Source organism: Phalacrocorax aristotelis, chromosome W (assembly GCF_949628215.1).
Source record: "Phalacrocorax aristotelis chromosome W, bGulAri2.1, whole genome shotgun sequence".
Classification (NCBI taxonomy): Eukaryota; Metazoa; Chordata; class Aves; order Suliformes; family Phalacrocoracidae; genus Phalacrocorax; species Phalacrocorax aristotelis.
The window spans coordinates 11,996,070-12,015,742 of record NC_134310.1 but is presented as its reverse complement, the minus strand read 5'-3'; the positions used below and the strand labels follow the sequence as shown (position 1 = coordinate 12,015,742).

Sequence of the window (19,673 nt, the reverse complement as noted above, 5' to 3'; positions counted from 1 at the left end):
TTTCTTCATTAAAAACACACACTTTAAAATCATTCAAGCATAGGTTTATGTGGGCTTTAAAAGAATAAAGCTGTATTTTTAAAGTATATCATTATGAGTTGTATACTGCTATGAGTTGTAACAGATTTTAATATACCAAAACTGACAAAAAGCCAAGTTTTCACTTGTTTTCTGAGATTTTTTTTTAAAGCTGTTTTTTAGCTTGTAGACTTTGAACTCAAAATCGTTCAGTAACAATTAATTTTCCTGTACTTCTAAGGAATATGACAGAGGTATTCTACCATGACTACAATCATGACTACTAAGTTACACAAGTTCATCCATGTTCTGTATACTGATTTTACAAAATAATGTAAAGTTGACAATAAGTGAACCTTGAGATGAGTAAAGTACACAAGAATCAAAATAAGATACTGATGCAGATTGTTCTGCAGCATACTTAAAAGTGATCAGAAGGCCACAAATCTTCAATTCTCTTTAATTTCCTTTCTCTAAAACTGTGTAAACTTTTCAATAATTTATATGTGGATGGGAATATGTACCCTGAAACCCAAGTCTAGACTGTTCTCCAGTTTCATAGAACCAGATTATGACTACAGAGTCCATTTAAAGACAGAAAATAATAAATGAACAAGTCTGGAGAAATTTCTGCAGCATTTGTCTAACAAAATAAGCGTAAGTGGACAAAGTCTTGCACTTGAAATGAAGCAGCTACATACCAGCTATGAGGAGCTTTTAATCTTCTAACATTATACTTTTGACTGGCTGTTGGGGCGTAATTTGAAGAGGTCCATTTTTGGAGAGGCAAAGCATGTGTGTGTGCAGATGGGTGCAAACTGTGTGATACTCTTACCTGCAGAACAGACTGCCATAGGAAATTCTTGTTATGAATAGTCAAAATTCCAGACTCTCAAGAAAGCCCCCCATCTCCTCATCAAGAATTAATCCCAAACTGAAGGTATGAGCATGAATTTTTCACATTATCTAGGTCGTGAGATACTTTCACACATCAACTTCCCTAACCAACCAGGATGAGACAGTGAAGTTTGAGCAATCAAGACTTTGTGAAAAATATGTTCATATTTGTTCTGCAAAGCATCTCCTCTGCCTTTGCTTTTCACAAAAGGCTTCTCTTTTCAAGGTCATGACTGTTAGAAGATTCACTCGAGACTCGGGGGATGAATAGCTATGTGGGTTTTTTTTTTCCTGGCAACTTCAGATTATCAGTTATTGGCTTTCTGTTTCTGTAGAAGATTTGTTTTTAAATGGGTGGCTGAAAAATATCTGTAAGTATGCACTGAGGCTTCCAATACAAACAAGGCATGACATTTGTACTTTCAAAGTATTAAGTCTTTCCACAGATTATTTTAAGATATAAAAAACAATTCCACAAAGTGGCTATTTCCTCTCAAAAATTTTCACTGTGCTTTTACTGGAGAACAGTGCATTGAGACCTGTAGCATTTCTTTGGTGTCTGTTCTCTTTGATCCTAATGACACTTCTCAGTTTTGAAAAAAATGTGCAAGAGGTTTCTGTTATAGTTGGAAATGCTGACCTAACTTCAGCAAAATTTACCCAGAGAGATCTCTGGTGTATTAAAGACAACACACCTTGGACTCCTTCATGGTGTCTGGGGAAAGTTCAGTTTGTAGCTTATCCCTGCTTACTGGTTGAAAGGTTTCCTATGATGACTTTCAGCAATAACAAAGACACTGAAAGATGGAAGTATGAGTGAAGAAAACATGAGGTATCAACTGTCTACATAAGATCTCCTATAACTATCATTTTATTTCTTCTTGAAAAGCTCTTGTTTGAGCTTAGAACTAACAAAATGTAAAATATTCTAAATAATATATGTACAAATCATCCCATAAAAGAAACCTCACAGACACTGCTGACAAATTTAAACAAGCATACACACCTGGTATCAAAATGCACACTAGAAAAAGTTCATTATTCAACTAAATTACTAGGAAAATCTAGAATAGAGTAGGTCCTCCGCCAATGCCTAAAGATGACAACAAAAAGTCACTGTGTGCTAAGAGTAGACTCCTAAAAGGAATAACACATTTCAGAAAACTGTATTATTGAAAATACCTAACAAAATTAATGATTGTGAATTAATGGATGCAACAGCAAAAAAAAAAACACACCACAGTACACCCCACAGAATCTGATTTAGTGTTAAGTATCACATGCCCCAATTTATAGAGGCAATGTTTATAGTTGCTGAAGTATTAACACACAATCTTTTAATGTCATCCATATTTTTGATTGGTTGAACACAAGGGATATATTCTTTCAGAAAATGAAAGTTCCTTCCTTAGCAAGACAGTTCCTTTTTTTTTTCATTTTTACTATGCTTTTTAAAATTCTTATGTATGTGATTAAAGGAGGAAAAAAATATGTTACAAGTTGCATCTTTTTAATATAAATTGCATAAGGATTATATTCTAAGAACATACTTGACAGATATGTTAGAAGAGTGCTCACTTGTCCATGAGGATGGTATTTATATATTCTAATTTCAAGCACCCAGCTCACATCTTCTACATCACCCCTTGGAGTTCTCACTAAATAAACAGCAGGAAGTAGGTAACGTGCTCCAAACTAGAACTTCTTTAGATGCACAAAGGAGATGGTGATATTACTCTAAGTGTATTTTTAGTTTTGGCCCTCATCCATTCCCAAGCCATTAAAATTAGCTTTATCAATTGCAGAGTTGCTTCATTTTAAAGAGCTAAGCAACGCATACACAATGACCATTCTTCTAATAGCAGATATGAGTCCTCTCCACCTCTCCTTCCATTACTAGAGATATCTTATGAAAATGTTACAGTATGAGCTGTATTATGCTGTGTTTGACAATACTGGTTTAAAAACATGTAATGGTTTACTATGTACTCCAGAGATTCCCTACAGAATTTTCAGAAATTGTCACAATCAGGAAAATCAGACACATGAAAAAATTTACACAAACACAAGATTTCCCTTTCAAATTAATAGTTTAGTAGCAAGAACTTTTATTTTGAAGGATAGCCTATTTGAGCTAAAGCCCATCAGCTTAGGCAAAAGTGCAGGGGTGCTGGAAGCAGTAAGAATTAGGTCAAGGAGGGAGGGGAGAACAATCTCTTCAGTGTGCTTCTTCCTGGGGCCACCAGGCTCTTACTGGTGGAGCACAAGAGGCAGAACAGCACAGCTAGGACCTTCACAACATCAAACAAATGTTGGTTGAAGTGAAGTCAAGACCTACTTCTAAGTTGCTATATTAACCAGTTCTTTGCTTACACTGTCAGAGGAAACATATCACCTTTGAGTTACTTCTCTTAGTGAATTTACCAGAGGTCCTCCAGTGTGCACAGTCACAGTTCATTATAGTACTGTGCAAAGTGAAGACAGTTATTGCCTTTCATGTTATAGAGAAACCTTTTTAAAAAGCCTAGTTTTATCATGCTCCATTCTAGGAGGTTTTGAAAACCCAACTGGATAAAGCTTAGAGCAGCCTGGTTTGATCTCATAGCTGACCTTATCTGAGTGGAAGCTTGGATTAGAGACTTCTTGAGCTTCCTGTCAACATGAAATTATCCTGTCATCACGCTAAAGAGCATTCAAAAACAAGAATTAAAAAAAAAGAGTAATACACACCCCCAGAAATACTTGGTAAGGAAGCTATGCATAACACTATAAAGAACATTCAAGTACTAGGATTTGAGTATAAATTCAAATTACAAAATGCCACAAAAATTATTAACTCAAAACTTTTCTTTAAAGCCAAATTAACAGATCAGCATGATTCACAAAGTATCTTTACTGCAACATAAGTAAAATATTTAAGCTTCTAGAAGTAAGTAGTTGCAATAAAGTGAAAAATCTGCTAAACAGATTTCTGCATACAACTTAATGAAAACTCAGTGAAGGAACATGAGCTAGCAGCAAGATTTTTGGGTTTTTATTTTATATTACAGCATTGGATTTACTTGCAGCATTATTAAATGGTAAGCTATCTGGACAATAAAATAACTAATATATAAACATCACAAAATAAATCCATTTTCACTAAGGCAATGAGTCAAAATTTCATATTAAAAACTTTTTTGAATACAAAAATAGGAATTTTAATGACCAAGCAACAAACACACACATATATATTGTCTAATCAAAACAATATGCAATAGAAATTCCAAGTTTCATTAAATTTAGATGGAACATCTTTACGTATTACATGAAAAAATGAGGTAAAAGGTACAAGTCACAGTTGACAGAAAGTTGAAGACTTTCAAGATTTGTCCCAGAAGAATCCTCTTATTTTAAGTTTTGTTTCTGAAAGTGTTTTATCCCAGTTTCATGAGGTGCCAAAAATGGAATAAAACTTGTTATAAACAAATGTATTCTCTTCAAAGGCAAAAGAGCAAAATCACCAGTTACCAAAAAGTCCCAAACAGCAGTTGCAGAGCTCACCAGACACACTATTCAACTTTAATATTTGAATTATATTCTAAGGCTAAATAAGGTCAGTATGGTATTTCTTTGGGCTCATTCAGGCCATCAGGAATTGTATATTATGCACTAGCAGGATTAAAACTTACATTTAAAAGCCAGGTGCAGTCACATTGGAAATAGTTACAAATTTTTTAACAATATTTTTCTCCAAACACCTTTTTATGGTCAACTTTTTTTAGATGGGGAGGGAAGAAAATCACATTTTAAAGAATGCGAAAAATATTTTTAAAGAAAGGAAGATGTCTGAGGAAACTAAGATTTAGTTAAGAAAATACACACTTTTTAGTCTTAATTATTTTAAATATTAGATTTCATTAGCTAGCTTTTGTTAGAAAAAAGCCTTCCTGTACTAGCCACTGTTCAGAAAAATCAGACTTGATCAGAGTCTCAGCCAAGATTTTTAAAAATTATAATGCCAGGCTTATGTTACATTTTACTTTCATTTGTTTTGGCAACGTTTACTAATGAGAGCAGTGCTCAGGCTATATTATAAGATGTGGGAGTTCCCAAGTAATATTACTTCATAATTCAACATTAACCATCATAGTTTAAAAAGGTAAGAGGCTTAATTTCAAGAGTTTTTCTTTCTGTGCAAGGCTCATAACCATTTAATATCCTTATCTCTCAACCAGTTGACTAGAGTCACACTACTTGTGAACAGCATTAGGACTTTCCCAATAAGGATAAATTGAACCAACTAGACTTTTGCTCTATTATGCTCATGGGATATGAACTGGACAATGTTCATTTCAATACTTACAATTATGTAAGCAGCTGATTTCCAAACTAAGTTCTGTCATCAACTTGGAAAACGTAATGGTGCCTGGGAAATAACTGGAATCTTTTGGAATATACATTTTTTTTAAATGGTAGTTTCCCTCTGGCTGAGAGTGTTTCTTGACACTCATACGCACACAAAAGGATTTTTTTCTTTCTATATGGAAAAATTGTCATAAAGCACCTGAAAGCATTTTCTGTCTGGGTTAAATAATAATATATAAAAGTCTTCACTTGGCTTTTCAGTATTAAAAAAAAGTAACCTATATGAATCTTCATTTATTTATAATAAAAACCGTATCTAGTCCAAGATTCAATTAATTTCAAAGTGTTTGAAAAAATTTGCATTTTCTTCAGTAATAGCTCATGAACAAACTTGAAGCTACCATTAGCAAGACAAATGATTCTCATAAGAATCATCATGAAAAGTGTCCCTCAAAATGCAGAGTTATTGTTGGAAGACCAATTCTAGCTAGTGGTATTTAATAGGACAATAAACTAAAACCAGGCACCCACACTGCATACGTGAAGTAGATAGAAAAATGCAAAATGTAAAAATTTTGTAACCTCTGTTCTATTCTATACCATCAAAAATTACAACTGGGTAGTTTCAAAAAATATTTTCAGTCATGGTCAATGCAGAGCAAAGCATAGTTACTATACTGGCATACCAGAAAACATATTTATATATGCAAAGCAAGAGGGAAGATTTTGCAGCTGTCATTTAAAAAAAACAAACAACAAACCAACCACTACTACTCTTCTGAGGACTTTATCACAACTCCTTTTCACAAAAATATTGATAGAGAATTCCAGCACACAAACAGCAAGTTTAAATGAACTTGTTACAGAACACTGATGTGCAAAATTTGTAATACTCCTTCAACATGCACAGAGCTCTCTTACAAAGCACCGTTTCTTGTAAAACATGTAATAGATGCACTGGTGACAACTGAAGTATAAAAATAAACACAATCACTCTACTGAAAAAGTATAAATTTTTTCTCATTTGAAAATGAAAATTATTTTTTCCAGATATGTTTAATAGTATTATTCTCTTACATAAAATTAGTCTTGAACAATTCCAATTCCATCTCTGCTCATTCTGAATTATTTGCATGACATATCTGACATCCTAGTGTTCCCCAACCTTTGATCAAGGGCTCTTAAACTCTATTTAAACTTATTCAGACCATGTTTATAAAAAAAAAAATCTTATATTTCTATCCTTGCTCAAAGTTTATTAAATATTTAAGTTACTCTCTTTGGTCTCAGTACATAATGTGTTTTATTGAGTGTCCTGTTTACAATAATTTCTAATAGGTGAGATATACCCATCTTAACTCATCATTTGTATCATTAAATTAAAACTCCTGGTTTTCTTAAAGAACAGAGTACATTATTCCTAATGCAATGAATTATAATTCAGTCTGAAGCAGAACTACACTTGTCTCGTGTTTCAAAAAAAAGTTGAAAAATGTTTTCAACTGTTCAATTAAAGGCTGCTTTAAATTTTATAATCCAAAAGTGTTGTAAGAGTCCCTTTTCTTCCAAAAACTCATCAGTGAAAGGCTGACATCCAATCCTATCAGTCATTTAAAGAAAATTTGTGCAAAAATAATTTAATTGGAATATTCTACGAAGCAGTTAACTTTACTAAGATCTCAAACATTGAAATAATGCTTCCTGTTAAAGGGACACCTGCACTAACCAATGTTCAAGGGCTCGCATCCAGCTGATTAAACTATAAAATAATGCCCCCCAAAATCTCATTTGAAGAAATTTCCTCTTTTTTTTTTTTGTGAAAACAAAGATTACACTGCAAATCTGAAAGCCAGTACTTTTTTTTTTAAATATCACGTAATTTAATTCTTAACTTTGCTAGGTGTAAGCCACGACATGGGAGAAGGTCCCTTTAACAAAGAAGGAAAAAGGTATCACTTAGGATGTGGGAATAGAATCTGTACCTATGGGTAAATGGCAATGCATTCTGGGTTGGTTCAGCCCTTGGTTCTGAGTTCTGCGTCACTTCCGGCATCACTCTTTCGTCATCTGTCCCATTAATACTTTCTGGCGTTAAAGGAGACTGAATATCCCCTCCAGCTGATTCCTTAAGTAAAACAAACAAATGACACATTAGAATTACCAAGTGACCTGCTCAGGAAGGCTATGTGTATATAAGTGCTAACATTATTTCTTAAATGAGATACGAACTTTAGGCAGTATTAATGTGAGGCTCACAGATTTCCAGCATCCCTCATGTGAATGCAATTTAGACGTGTATTACCATAGGATTCACATTATCTTGTGCTAAACACAACTGACCTATGATTTATTTGCAAGTATTCAGCCTCCTGCTTATTACAGATCTCTCCCTCTTACCTGGCTCAGCCAGCTACACAACAGGTGACTACTGACACCCAGGATTGTTATCTCTTACTTTATATTCTAACACAGTGAACCAAACAATTCCGATACTTGTTTTAAAATCTAGCTTTCATTTTGTGTATTAACCAAAGCGAACAGTGGAAGGTGGTACATTCACAGTTTCACCTAATGTGTAAAGAAAACTTGTTTGCACAGTCCTTGCAAAACTTTTGTAGATATGTCAGCCTGCCCTAGCTCTTGCTGGTCATGATATTATCTGGGAAGGAGAATACTTCAGTTATACCCAGGCAGCTACTGCTACGCAACCGGACACCTGAAAAACTTATTGGCTGTCTTCCTAGCAGAAGGCACTGGTGCAGTTTTAATCATCCTTCATCACACCAATATGTACACAGAATCACAGAATGGTAGGGGTTGGAAGGGACCTCTGGAGATCATCTTGTCCAACCCTCCTGCTTGAGCAGGCACACCCAGAGCAGGAGGCACAGGACCACATCCAGGCGGGTTTTGAATGTCTCCAGGGAAGGAGACTCCACAACCTCTCTGGGCAGCCTGTTCCACTGCTCTGTCACCCTCACAGTAAAGAAGTTTTTTCTCATATTGAGGTGGAACTTCCTGTGTTCCATCTTGTGCCCATTGTCCCTTGTCCTGTCATTGGACACCTCTAGAAAGAGTCCAGTCCCATCGTCCTGACACCCACCCTTTAGATATTTATAGGTATTGATGAACTCCCCCCTCAGTCTTCTCTTGTCCAGGCTGAACAAACCCAGGCCTCTCAGCCTTTCCTCATAAGGGAGATGCTCCAGTCCCCTGATCATCTTGGTAGCTCTCCGCAGGACTCTCTCCAGTAGTTCCCTGTCTTTCTTGAACTGGGGGGCCCAGAACTGGACACAGTACACCAAATGTGGCCTCACTAGGGCGGAGTAGAGGGGGAGGATAACCTCCCTCAACCTGCTGGCCACACTCCTTTTTATGCAACCCAGGATACCGTTGGCCTTCTTGGCCACAAGGGCACAGTGCTGGCTCGTGGTACTTCCTTTTTAAAAAACAAAGTACACTGTGTAGCCCACAGCCTAAGATAGAACATTATAGGCTTTTCAGTCCCTGTATGTGGTTTAATTTTAATATTTTCTTTCCTATTATATACTTTTTCAAGTAATGATTTTTGCAGGAGATAAGCAAGTCATATAAGCTAAGTAGCTCATCTTGATTTTTAAATGTCTTAGTAGGCTTTTAGTAATCAAGTGGTAACATTTAACTCCAAGATAGAAGACTTTAATTAATGGAGTTCAATGAATGTCACAGAGGGGTGTCTGTACAGCAGAGAACTGGTTGAATTACAGTATTTCCAAAAGTTAAGCACCTCCTATGGCCACACAGCCTTTTACCATATGCATGAAGAAGAGCTAAACCTGCTATTTAATGTTATTAAACTGAAGCACAAGCACAGTCTCTGGAAGGCCAGCAGCTCCTCTTCCCAGCTCTTTTTGACACTGCATAGAAAGAACAACAATCTCAGAAGAAATTGCAAAGTATCTGAAGATGGTCATGATCTTACAAGAAGAGGGTCTAATTTTGAGCCTCCACTTGTAGCCTTCAACTAGTTTACAAGGATAAGGCTTTTTGAAAGCCAATACTGAATCTGATCCTATATCTATAAGAAATGTTGCCCTTGACTTCAAGACTTGACCAGATGAAAAAACTCAGTTCTTTTAAAGAAAATAAGATCTGGCTGTCATCATCACCTTCCACAAAGCATTGGTGTCACTTAACCAAATATATTGTTGTTCAATGTTTTCATTACACTTAAAATTATATTAAGCATTTGCAGCACAACAACTGTCAAAATTTTGCTTTTATTCTACTGTACTTCTCACATAGTGAGAGACTCTACAACTTGAATTAGTGGGTTACATGGAATTATATTAAAACATTTTAATAATGACTTCAAGTTCTATTATATTTAGCATTCATCAAGTTATACAATACACACGCACAAGTGTCTCCATTCTGCATCTTATTAAATTCCTACTGATTAAGAAGCAGAAAATAATTAGCTTACACTGATTTATTACACAAATATAAACTGTTATTTATAGTATAAATCTAAATTGTTACCTACTTTCAGGAAGAATCCTCTTATTTTATACTCAGAACTATTATCTCCTCAAAACTATTATCTTAAGTGTTAATACTTTAGAAGCCAAAATTAAATGTTGATTTTTACAGAACAACTTTACTGAACTGAAACTGAATTGAAATTAAGTGTCAAAGGAGAGCAGAGTTGGCAAGATAATCAGGCACATGAATTATTTTATACAAATTATGTGGTTTTGTCTATTATTATCCTCTGATTTGATAAAGAGTTTCTACTGCCATTAAATGAAAGGCATTATGGAGCCAAGAATTTCTCTTTTATTTCCTTCTCTTTCCAAACTACACTAGATGTTCTAAAAAACATATAACATCCCAAAAAATCTGGCTTGCTTGTATCTTTAAGCTAAAATTCCTACAACACTATTATTAGATAAACAAAGGCAGAGCTTTATTAAAATATTTTAAGTATGAATGCATAAAAATTATTTCAAGCAGAAGAAAAAAATGCAAGTCCCATCTAGGCTTATTTTTCAGTAAAGTACTTTCATAGACATTTAATTTGAATGAAATTCAAGTGACAAAAATTAATGCAGACAAACATCACAGTCTATGTAATACCTAAAGGTTTACTCCCTGCAAATTCATGAAGGGCTGATCTGTATGTACAAGAGAAGCATCAGATTCTAGTATGTATTTCTTCCACCAATACAGGTTAATCAGTGCTCTCACACACTCACAACTATCCCTGCCTGGTAAATAATTATGAAGCTGGCTATGAATAAAGCACCAAATACAACAGAAAAAGCCACTTACACGGAACAAAACTAAGTTTACAAATAATATATATTATCTTTTTATATTATTTAGACATAATAAAAGAATTCTAGAAACATTTTTGTGAGACAGTCATAAGTAATGAAGTTTTTATTCCATATCATTATAGCTTCACACCTCCACTTCAAATTGTACAGAGTTGGTCAGCTGAAAAAGATTTTCACCCGTCCCTCCTAGCTGTAAGAGCAGGTTAACTAAGATTCAACTGTGTAGACCCTATATGGAAAAAAAACAGTGCTTAAATTGAAAGTCTTCCTGTAAACCAATGATATATTTTAAAGACTGATATTTCCCACTCATGACAGCTACAAATAGATATCTGATACATTTGAGAAGAAAGGTTTAATGGCTCTCCTGTGGTATAAAACCATTATTATAACATATATAGGTTTTTTGAGGATATTGAACTTCAAGTCACTCGCCAGTCCTGGACTTACACATGGACTGAGGATTAATATTTTTCAACGTGACAACTAAATGTGAGAGTCTGCTATTTAAGAGTTTTTCAGAGATCTGTACTGTCTAAAGGAGCCCTGGCCCTACTAATAAGTATCCAGGACTGATGATGTCAAGCAGTATAAAAATGACAGTTGCCCACAATATACAAACTAAGCATAATAGAGGGGAATTCATCAAAAGATGCTTTAAATTTCAAAATCTTATAAACAAAATGAATGCACTCACAAAAGAGTCTCTAAAGTAAAACAAGCAGACTTCACAGCACAGATCAAGCCACGTTTTAATGGTGACTAAATACAGAATAGAAGAAAAGAGGGAATAGGTGATTCCAAAACCATGACCAAACCAAACCAAACCAAATTAAAGCAAAGGCTGCTGGCAAATATGGGGAGAATAAGTAATATTAAAGAAACAGTAAGAATGCGGAGTTTAAATTTAGCAGCAGGATAGCTTAGGGAAAAAAAGGAACTCCTGCTATTAAGTAATTGCAAATTGGGCTATGTATTGTTTTCCTTCTACTATATGTTTCACCAAAAAAAACCAAAAAGAAAAAAACAAAAAAAACCACCCAGTAGCCAAAGAATACACACCATCAAACGAAACAGCATATCCAAAAAATAGCATGGAGCTACTACTTCCTGGCCATAGAGGCACTTTTCTGGTGGAAATATCTAGCTAAATAGTACCAATACTTTGTTAAAGCTCGTAACACATTAGAGCAACAGCCTAACTTCAGTGGACTTATACAAGATTGTTTTCAAGTCTTAATGTGGCTAACTCTGGGAAGTACTCAAACTATAAATACATATTCTATTTATGAGTGTTGTGGTTTAGCCAGTGACTCAGCCCCACACAACCACTCGCTCACTCCCCCACCAGTGGGATGGGGGAGAGAATCAGAAGGGTAAAGCTCGTGGGTTGAAATAAAAACAGTTTAATAGTTAAAATAAAACAACAACAACAAAAATGCAATGGAAAGGAAAACAATGAGAGGCGCGAAACCCGGGGGGAATGAACCACCAAAACAAACTGCACGTGACAACTACAACACCCCCAAGCCGCAACTGCCCCCCTTAATACACTGGTCATGGTGTCACATGGTATGGAATGAACATCCCATTGACTAGCCAGGGTCAGCTGCCCCGGCTGTGGCCCCGCCCCTCCAAGCCTCCGGCCAAAATGGCAGAGCGCAGGAAGCTGGAAAGGTCCCTGACCACTACACTGAAGGGAATTAACCCCTTCTGTGCTGGTTTTGGCTGAGAAGGGGTTAATTTTCCTCACTGTGGGGGGGGGGTCAGCTACACTTCTGATTCTCTCCCCATCTACCGGTGAGGGAGTGAGCGAGCAACTGTGTGGGGCTGAGTTGCCGGCTAAACCACGACAGTCTTTTTGGCGCCCAACGTGGGGCTCAAGGGTTGGAGATAATAACAGCTGCTGGTCACAGCACCATGTTGTCCTTTTTGCAGTTGGTGTTAAAGATCAGTGTTGGTTTGTTTAGTCTGCTGTGTTCTGCTGTGATTAGTAATGTTTTGCCTATGAGATGTGTTATGCAAACACTGGTTTTCAGCTTTATCTGGTATTTGGGGTTTTTGCTGAAACCGTTACTGTACTTTGGATACCACCTTGTTGAGGCAATTAGCAATTATACCTCCTTCTCTGAGAGATTTTATATGGAGGAAATACAGAATAGTATCTTTGCAACTTTTTCTGTGATGTCTCCGCCTTTATTACAACAACCTTCTTGTATCTGGAACATCCTTGGGTGGTTAAGGTGCACTTATTGTTAGTTTTTGGGCACGCTGTTTTGGTTTTGACTAAGCAACTTCAGAATATCACCCAGAAATCTGCCCCAAGGCTTGATAGTTATGAGTGGCAGGGCATGTGGGATAGCATGGGCAAATACCTTGGGCAGTGGGCACCCCCAGTGTTTTGGAGTTTCACCCCCGAACAAGTGCAGAATCCTGAAAAACTAGTAGAATATTTGAAGAAAGTATGTTGCTACGCTGGGAACTCCAGAGAGACACAGATAACTGCAACATGCTGGGGCCTGGCCCATGCATACCGAGCGCTGCTCAACAGTATTCAGTGCCCCCAAGGGGAAGAGAAGGTCTCTGAATTGAAAGGCAAAGTGACATGAAATACGGCCACTCAAACGCCCAGGACAAGCACTGTGGCTACTCAAACTCCCATGACAAGTACTGGAGCTGGCTCAGAAAACCAACACATGCAAGTATCAGTCGCCCCCATACACAAGAAGAAATATTGGAAGCAGACATCAACTCGTTTAGAATGGGATGATGAAGAAGCAGGGCCATCACGAGGAGAGGAGGAAGAAGTCATAAATGAAATAGAGACCATCCAATCCTTATCCATTAGTGAGTTGCAATATATGTGAAAAGATTTCATTCGTCGTTCAGGTGAGCACATTGTCACCTGGCTGCCCCAATGCTGGGATAATGGGGCCAGTAGCCTGGAACTAGAGGAAAAAGAAGCCAAACAATTGGGATCCCTTTCTGGGGAAGGGGATGTTGACAAAGCAATTGGGAAAAAAACACAAGCCCTCAGCCTCTTGAGGCGACTCCTGTCTGGAGTGAAGGAAAGGTATCCCTTCAAAGATGATGTTACATATCGCACAGGAAAATGGACAACTATGGAGAAAGGCATCCAGTATCTAAGGGAAATAGCTGTGCTTGAGGTGATTTATGGTGACCTGGACGATCAACGGTCATCCAAAGATCCAGATGAAGCCGAGCGCACACGACCCATGTGGCGGAAGTTTGTACGGAGTGCACCATCTTCGCATGCAAACTCATTGGCAGTAATGTCCTGGAAAGATGACGAGACACCAATGGTGGCGGAGGTGAGTGATAGACTCTGGGATTACGAAACAAATATCTCTTCCTCGCTCGTCTCTGCTGTGGAGAAACTATCCCAAGAGGTCCAGCAACTCAAAGAAGATATGTCCTACTCCCCACCTCGACAGAGTAGTGTCTCAGCTGTTAGGAATAAGCATCCTTTGGCTCAAAGGAGGGGATACACACCACGGGCCACCCTATGGTTCTACCTGCGTGACCATGGAGAGGACATGATGAGGTGGGATGGCAAGCCTACCTCGACCCTACAGGCACGAGTGCATGAACTGCAAGGAAGAACAGTCACTCAGGGAGGCTCTCCCATGAAAGCTGCTGCTCCAGTTTCCAGTGAGCAAGTCCCCAGACAGAGGAGTAGAAGCGCTGATTATATTTTTGAACATAATAGAGAGACTCCTGATTCAAATTTACAGGAAGTGAGTTGCGAATGCCATGATCAAGGCTAGAGGGGCCCTGCCTCCAGCCAGGTGGAGGAAAGGGATAACCAGCCTCTCCTGGACTGTGTGGATCCGATGGCCTGGCACGTACAACCCACAGTAGTATAAAGCTTTAGTGGACACCAGCGCACAGTGCACCTTAATGCTATCAAACTCTATAGGGGCAGAACCCATCAGCATTGCTGGAGTGACAGGGGGATCCCAAGAGCTAACTGTATTGGAGGCCGAAGTGAGCCTAACTGGGAATGAGTGGCAGAAGCACCCCATTGTGACTGGCCCAGAGGCTCCGTGCATCCTTGGCATAGACTACCTCAGGAGAGGGTATTTCAAGGACCCGAAAGCGTACAGGTGGGCTGTTAGTGTAGCTGCCTTGGAGACAAAGGAAATTAAACAGCTGTCTACCTTGCCTGGTCTCTCGCAGGACCCTTCTGTTGTGGGGCTGCTGAGGGTCAAAGAACAACAGGTGCCGATCGCCACCACAACAGTGTACCAGCAGCAATATCGCACCAACTGAGACTCCCTGCTTCCCATCTATGAGCTCATTCACCAACTGAGGAGCCAAGGAGTCATCCGCAAGACCCACTCACCCTTTAACAGTCCCATATGGCCAGTGCGGAAGTCTAATGTACAGTGGAGGCTAACAGTAGACTATCAAGGCCTGAATGAAGTCACTCCACTGTTGAGTGCTGCTGTGCCAGACATGCTAGAACTTCAATACGAACTGGAGTCAAAGGCGGCCAAGGGGTATGCCACAACTGATATTGCCAATGCATTCTTCTCCATCCCTCTGGCAGCAGAGTGCAGGCCACACTTTCCTTTCACATGGAGGGGCATCCAGTACACCTGGAATCGACTGCCCCAGGGGTGGAAACACAGCCCTACCATTTGCCATGGACTGACTCAGACTGTACTGGAACAGGGAGAAGCTCCAGAACACCTTCAATACATTGATGACATCATTGTGTGGGGTAACACAGTGGAAGAAGTTTTTGAGAAAGGAAAGAAAATAGTCCAAATCCTTCTGAAAGCTGGTTTTGCCATAAAACAAAGTAAAGTTAAGGGACCTGCACAAGAGATCCAGTTCTTAGGAATCAAATGGCAAGATGGATGCCGTCAGATCCCAATGGATGTGATCAACAAAATAGCAGCCATGTCTCCACCAACTAGCAAAAAGGAAACACAAGCTTTCTTGGGTGTTGTGGGTTTTTGGAGAAAGCATATTCCAAATTACAGTATGATTGTAAGCCCTCTCTATCAAGTGACCGGGAAGAAGAATTATTTCAAATGGGGCCCTGAACAACGACAAGCCTTTGAACAGATTAAACAGGAGATAGTTCATGCAGTAGCCCTTGGGCCAGTCCGGGCAGGACAAGATGTAAAAAATGTGCTCTACACTGCAGCCGGGGAGAATGGCCCTACCTGGAGCCTCTGGCAGAAAGCACCAGGGGAGACCCGAGGTCGACCCCTAGGATTTTGGAGTCGGGGATACAGAGGGTCCGAAGCCCGCTATACTCCAACTGAAAAAGAGATATTGGCAGCATATGAAGGGGTTTGAGCTGCATCAGAAGTGGTTGGTTCTGAAGCACAGCTGCTCCTGGCACCCCGACTGCCGGTGCTGGGCTGGATGTTCAAAGGAAATGTCCCCTCTACACACCATGCAACTGATGCTACGTGGAGTAAATGGGTCACACAGATCGCCCAGCAGGCTCGGGTAGGAAACCCCAGTCGTCCAGGAATATTGGAAGTGATTATGGACTGGACAGAAAGCAAAGACTTTGGAATATCACCAGAGGAGGAGGTGACACGTACGGAAGAAACTGCCAGAAAATGAGAAGCAGTATGCCCTGTTCGCTGATGGGTCCTGTCATCTTGTGGGAAAGCATCGGAGATGGAAGGCTGCTGTATGGAGTCCTACACAACAAGTAGCAGAAACTGCTGAAGGAGAAGGTGAATGGAGCCAGTTTGCAGAGGTAAAGGCCATCCAGCTGGCCTTAGACATTGCTGAACGGGAAAAGTGGCCAGTGCTCTATCTCTATACTGACTCCTGGATGGTGGCAAATGCCTTGTGGGGCTGGCTGCAGCAATGGAAGCAGAGCAACTGGCAGCGCAGAGGCAAACCCATCTGGGCTGTCGCATTGTGGCAAGATATTGCTGCCCGGGTAGAGAACCTGGTTGTGAAAGTACGTCATGTGGATGCTCACGTCCCCAAGAGTCGGGCCACTGAAGAACATCGGAACAACCAGCAGGTGGATCAGGTTGCCAAGATTGAAGTGGCTGAGGTGGATCTGGACTGGCAACATAAGGGTGAACTATTTCTAGCTCGGTGGGCCCATGACACCTCAGGCCATCAAGGGAGAGATGCAACATAGGGATGGGCTCGTGACCAAGGGGTGGACTTGACCATGGACGCTATTGCACAGGTTATCCATGAATGTGAAACGTGCGCTGCAATCAAGCAAGCGAAGCGGGTAAAGCCTCTGTGGTATGGGGGACGATGGCTGAAGTATAAATATGGGGAGGCCTGGCAAATTGACTATATTACACTCCCACAAACCCACCAAGGCAAGCGCCGTGTGCTCACAATGGTAAAAGCAACCACCGGCTGGCTGGAAACATATCCCACGTGTCCCACACCACTGCCCGGAACACTATCCTGGGTCTGGAAAAACAAGTCCTGTGGTGACATGGCACCCCAGAGAGAATTGAGTCAGACAGCGGGACTCATTTCCGAAATAACCTCATAGACACCTGGGTTAAAGAGCACAGCATTGAGTGGGTGTATCGCATCCCCTATCATGCACCAGCCTCTGGGAAAATTGAAAGATACAATGGACTACTAAAGACTAAATTGAGAGCAATGGTTGGTGGAACATTTAAACACTGGGCTTCACATTTAGCAAAAGCCACGTGTTTAGTCAACACGACGGGATCTGCCAATCGAGCTGGCCCTGCCCAGTCAGAACCCTTAGGTACTGTGGAAGGGGACAGCGTCCCTGTAGTGCATGTAAAATATATGCTGGGGAAAACAGTGTGGTTTATTCCTGCCTCAGGCAAAGGCAAACCCATTTGTGGGATTGCTTTTGCTCAAGGACCTGGGTGCACTTGGTGGGTGATGCGGGAGGCTGGAGAAATCTGATATGTGCCTCGAGGGGATTTGATTTTGGTCCAAAACAGCCAATGAACTGAATGGCACAATGCGAACTGCTATATAATATTGTGTGTCAGCTCTGTGTTGTGTCATTGATATCAGAGTACAAGCCTCCCAACCCATGGCAGATAAACTGTGAAACAAGGAAATTGCAGCAGTGATGGAACGATGACTGACTTGATATGCAGCAACCCCACGCCACACACACCATCTCTCCCACCCTGAAAGACTGATACAACAGATGGTGCACAGAGTCATGGACCGAGTGAACTTAATGGACATTTTAATGGACATTTTACAGGGAAGGTCCATAGACTAAGGGAATGATGTCTCTGTATTATGTCAAAGGATTGGAAGGGGAGGGGTGGTGATTGGTAAGGTTGTATCGGATGGTATGGGACCTGGGCATGGTGTAAATGGTATGGAATAAGGGGTGGAGAATGTGCTGGTTTTGGCTGAGAAGGGGTTAATTCTCCTCACTGTGGGGTGTCGGCTACCTTTCCAGCTTCCCTTCGCCCTCATTGGCTGGAGGTTGGGAGGGGCAGGGCCATGGTGGGGGCGGCTGACCCCGACTGGCCAATGGCATGTTCATTCCATACCATGTGACACCATGACCAGTATATTAAATGGGGCCAGTTTGCGGCTCGGAAGAGGCGTGGCGTCAGGTCGGCGGGCAGTGAGCGGCTGTGTCACGTGCGGTTTGTTTTGGCGGTTCATTCCCCCTCTCCCCTCCCTTCCCCCACCCCCCCCGGGGTTTCGCGCCTCTCGTCGTTCTCCTTGGCATTGCATTTTTGTTGTTGTGGTTTTTTTGGTTTTTTATTTTAATTATTAAACTGTTCTTATCTCAACCCACGAGCGTTACCCTTCTGATTCTCTCCCCCATCTACCGGTGGGGGAGTGAGCGAGCGACTGTGTGGGGCTGAGTTGCCAGCTAAACCATGACACCTTCTCAGCCAAAACCAGCACAATGAGATATTTTTGTTATCTCTTTTTCTCTATTTCTCCTTAGTTTCATGTCAAGCTTTTGCAGGACATTCAGAATTGAAACTCACACCAGTAATATTTGCAGGGTTACATCAACAGCAAATATCTTGTGCAGGGTTTTTATATACTAGTGGAGATATTTTAATAAAGAGTCAACCTGTAGGGACATACTGAGTGCAGAAAGAAGTGCATGTACTTTTTCTCTTTTTATCTTCTGGAATTGTGTAGCAGAAAGGGTGGGCAATATACCATAGCTGGTAATTTAATTAACTGGTAAATAATGGCTTTTGTTTTTTAAGTAGTACCAAGAGAAATGTAACACACTTTATTTACGTTTTACATGTATATTTTCCAGTTTTGATATGCAGTATCTTTCTACCCATTATTAATTTAAAGCAGAATGATATCTGCAAGTCCAAGACAAGCAGAGGGATTGACACTTGTAGCTAACTGAGCTACTGTTATAGAGGTCACTATTCACACGCTACCTCCCAATGCCTTTCCTGTCAAAGCTTCATAAAAAAGCCAGGTTCCTAAAAAGCCTTGACTGGCCACTGAAAATATCTCTCCTTCCCCTTACTCTCCCTCTCTGCAAAGGATCACTATGCAAAAGGGAAAGAAGAGCTGTAAAATGACTGAGAAAGGCAACACTGAAATTACATGCCTTGCAGTCACTTTTTGGCAGATGATCAAAATGACAGCAAGTGCTCCTTCAAATGTCTCTAGGGTCCCACCTTCCCTCCCTACCAAGAACCTGTCTTCTCCCCAGTCATAAATCTCTTTAAATAAGCCCCAGTGCTACAGAAGCGCTGCAGTCTGCCGTAAAGTCATTGCTTCTCATCTGCTCCCAACTCCCTTCTTTACAGGGGAACTTATGAGAAGCATTAAGTATGTGAAGACTGTTATGCTGATGTGTCAGCACTTGCACCAACTGTACCTTTTGGAATAATACACTAACTTATCAACACAGCTAAAAGCCAAGAGACAAAATGTAAGGCTTGAATATGAAATTATGCCTAAGTGTACAGTAAATAAATCACAGGTCTCAACATACATTATAGAATTATTCTATAAGGTAGAGTAAGGCAAGGTAACATTTCTATAACTGCCTACATATAAAATGTTAGGCTCCATGTATAAAGGAAAATCTGTACCAGAAAATGAGCAATATTAATAATG

At 40.0% G+C, this 19,673-nt stretch overlaps 1 protein-coding gene across 3 annotated transcripts in view; it reads right to left on the bottom strand.

The window, feature by feature from the left end:
• LOC142049403 (homer protein homolog 1-like) overlaps positions 1-19,673 on the bottom strand; it is a 126,960-nt gene that overhangs the window by 40,165 nt on the left and 67,122 nt on the right. For all 3 annotated transcript variants that reach the window (XM_075077097.1, XM_075077098.1, XM_075077099.1), the window contains exon 5: positions 7,245-7,387. In XM_075077097.1, coding sequence (XP_074933198.1) covers positions 7,245-7,387 — 143 coding nt within the window. The remainder of the gene's footprint in view (positions 1-7,244; positions 7,388-19,673) is intronic.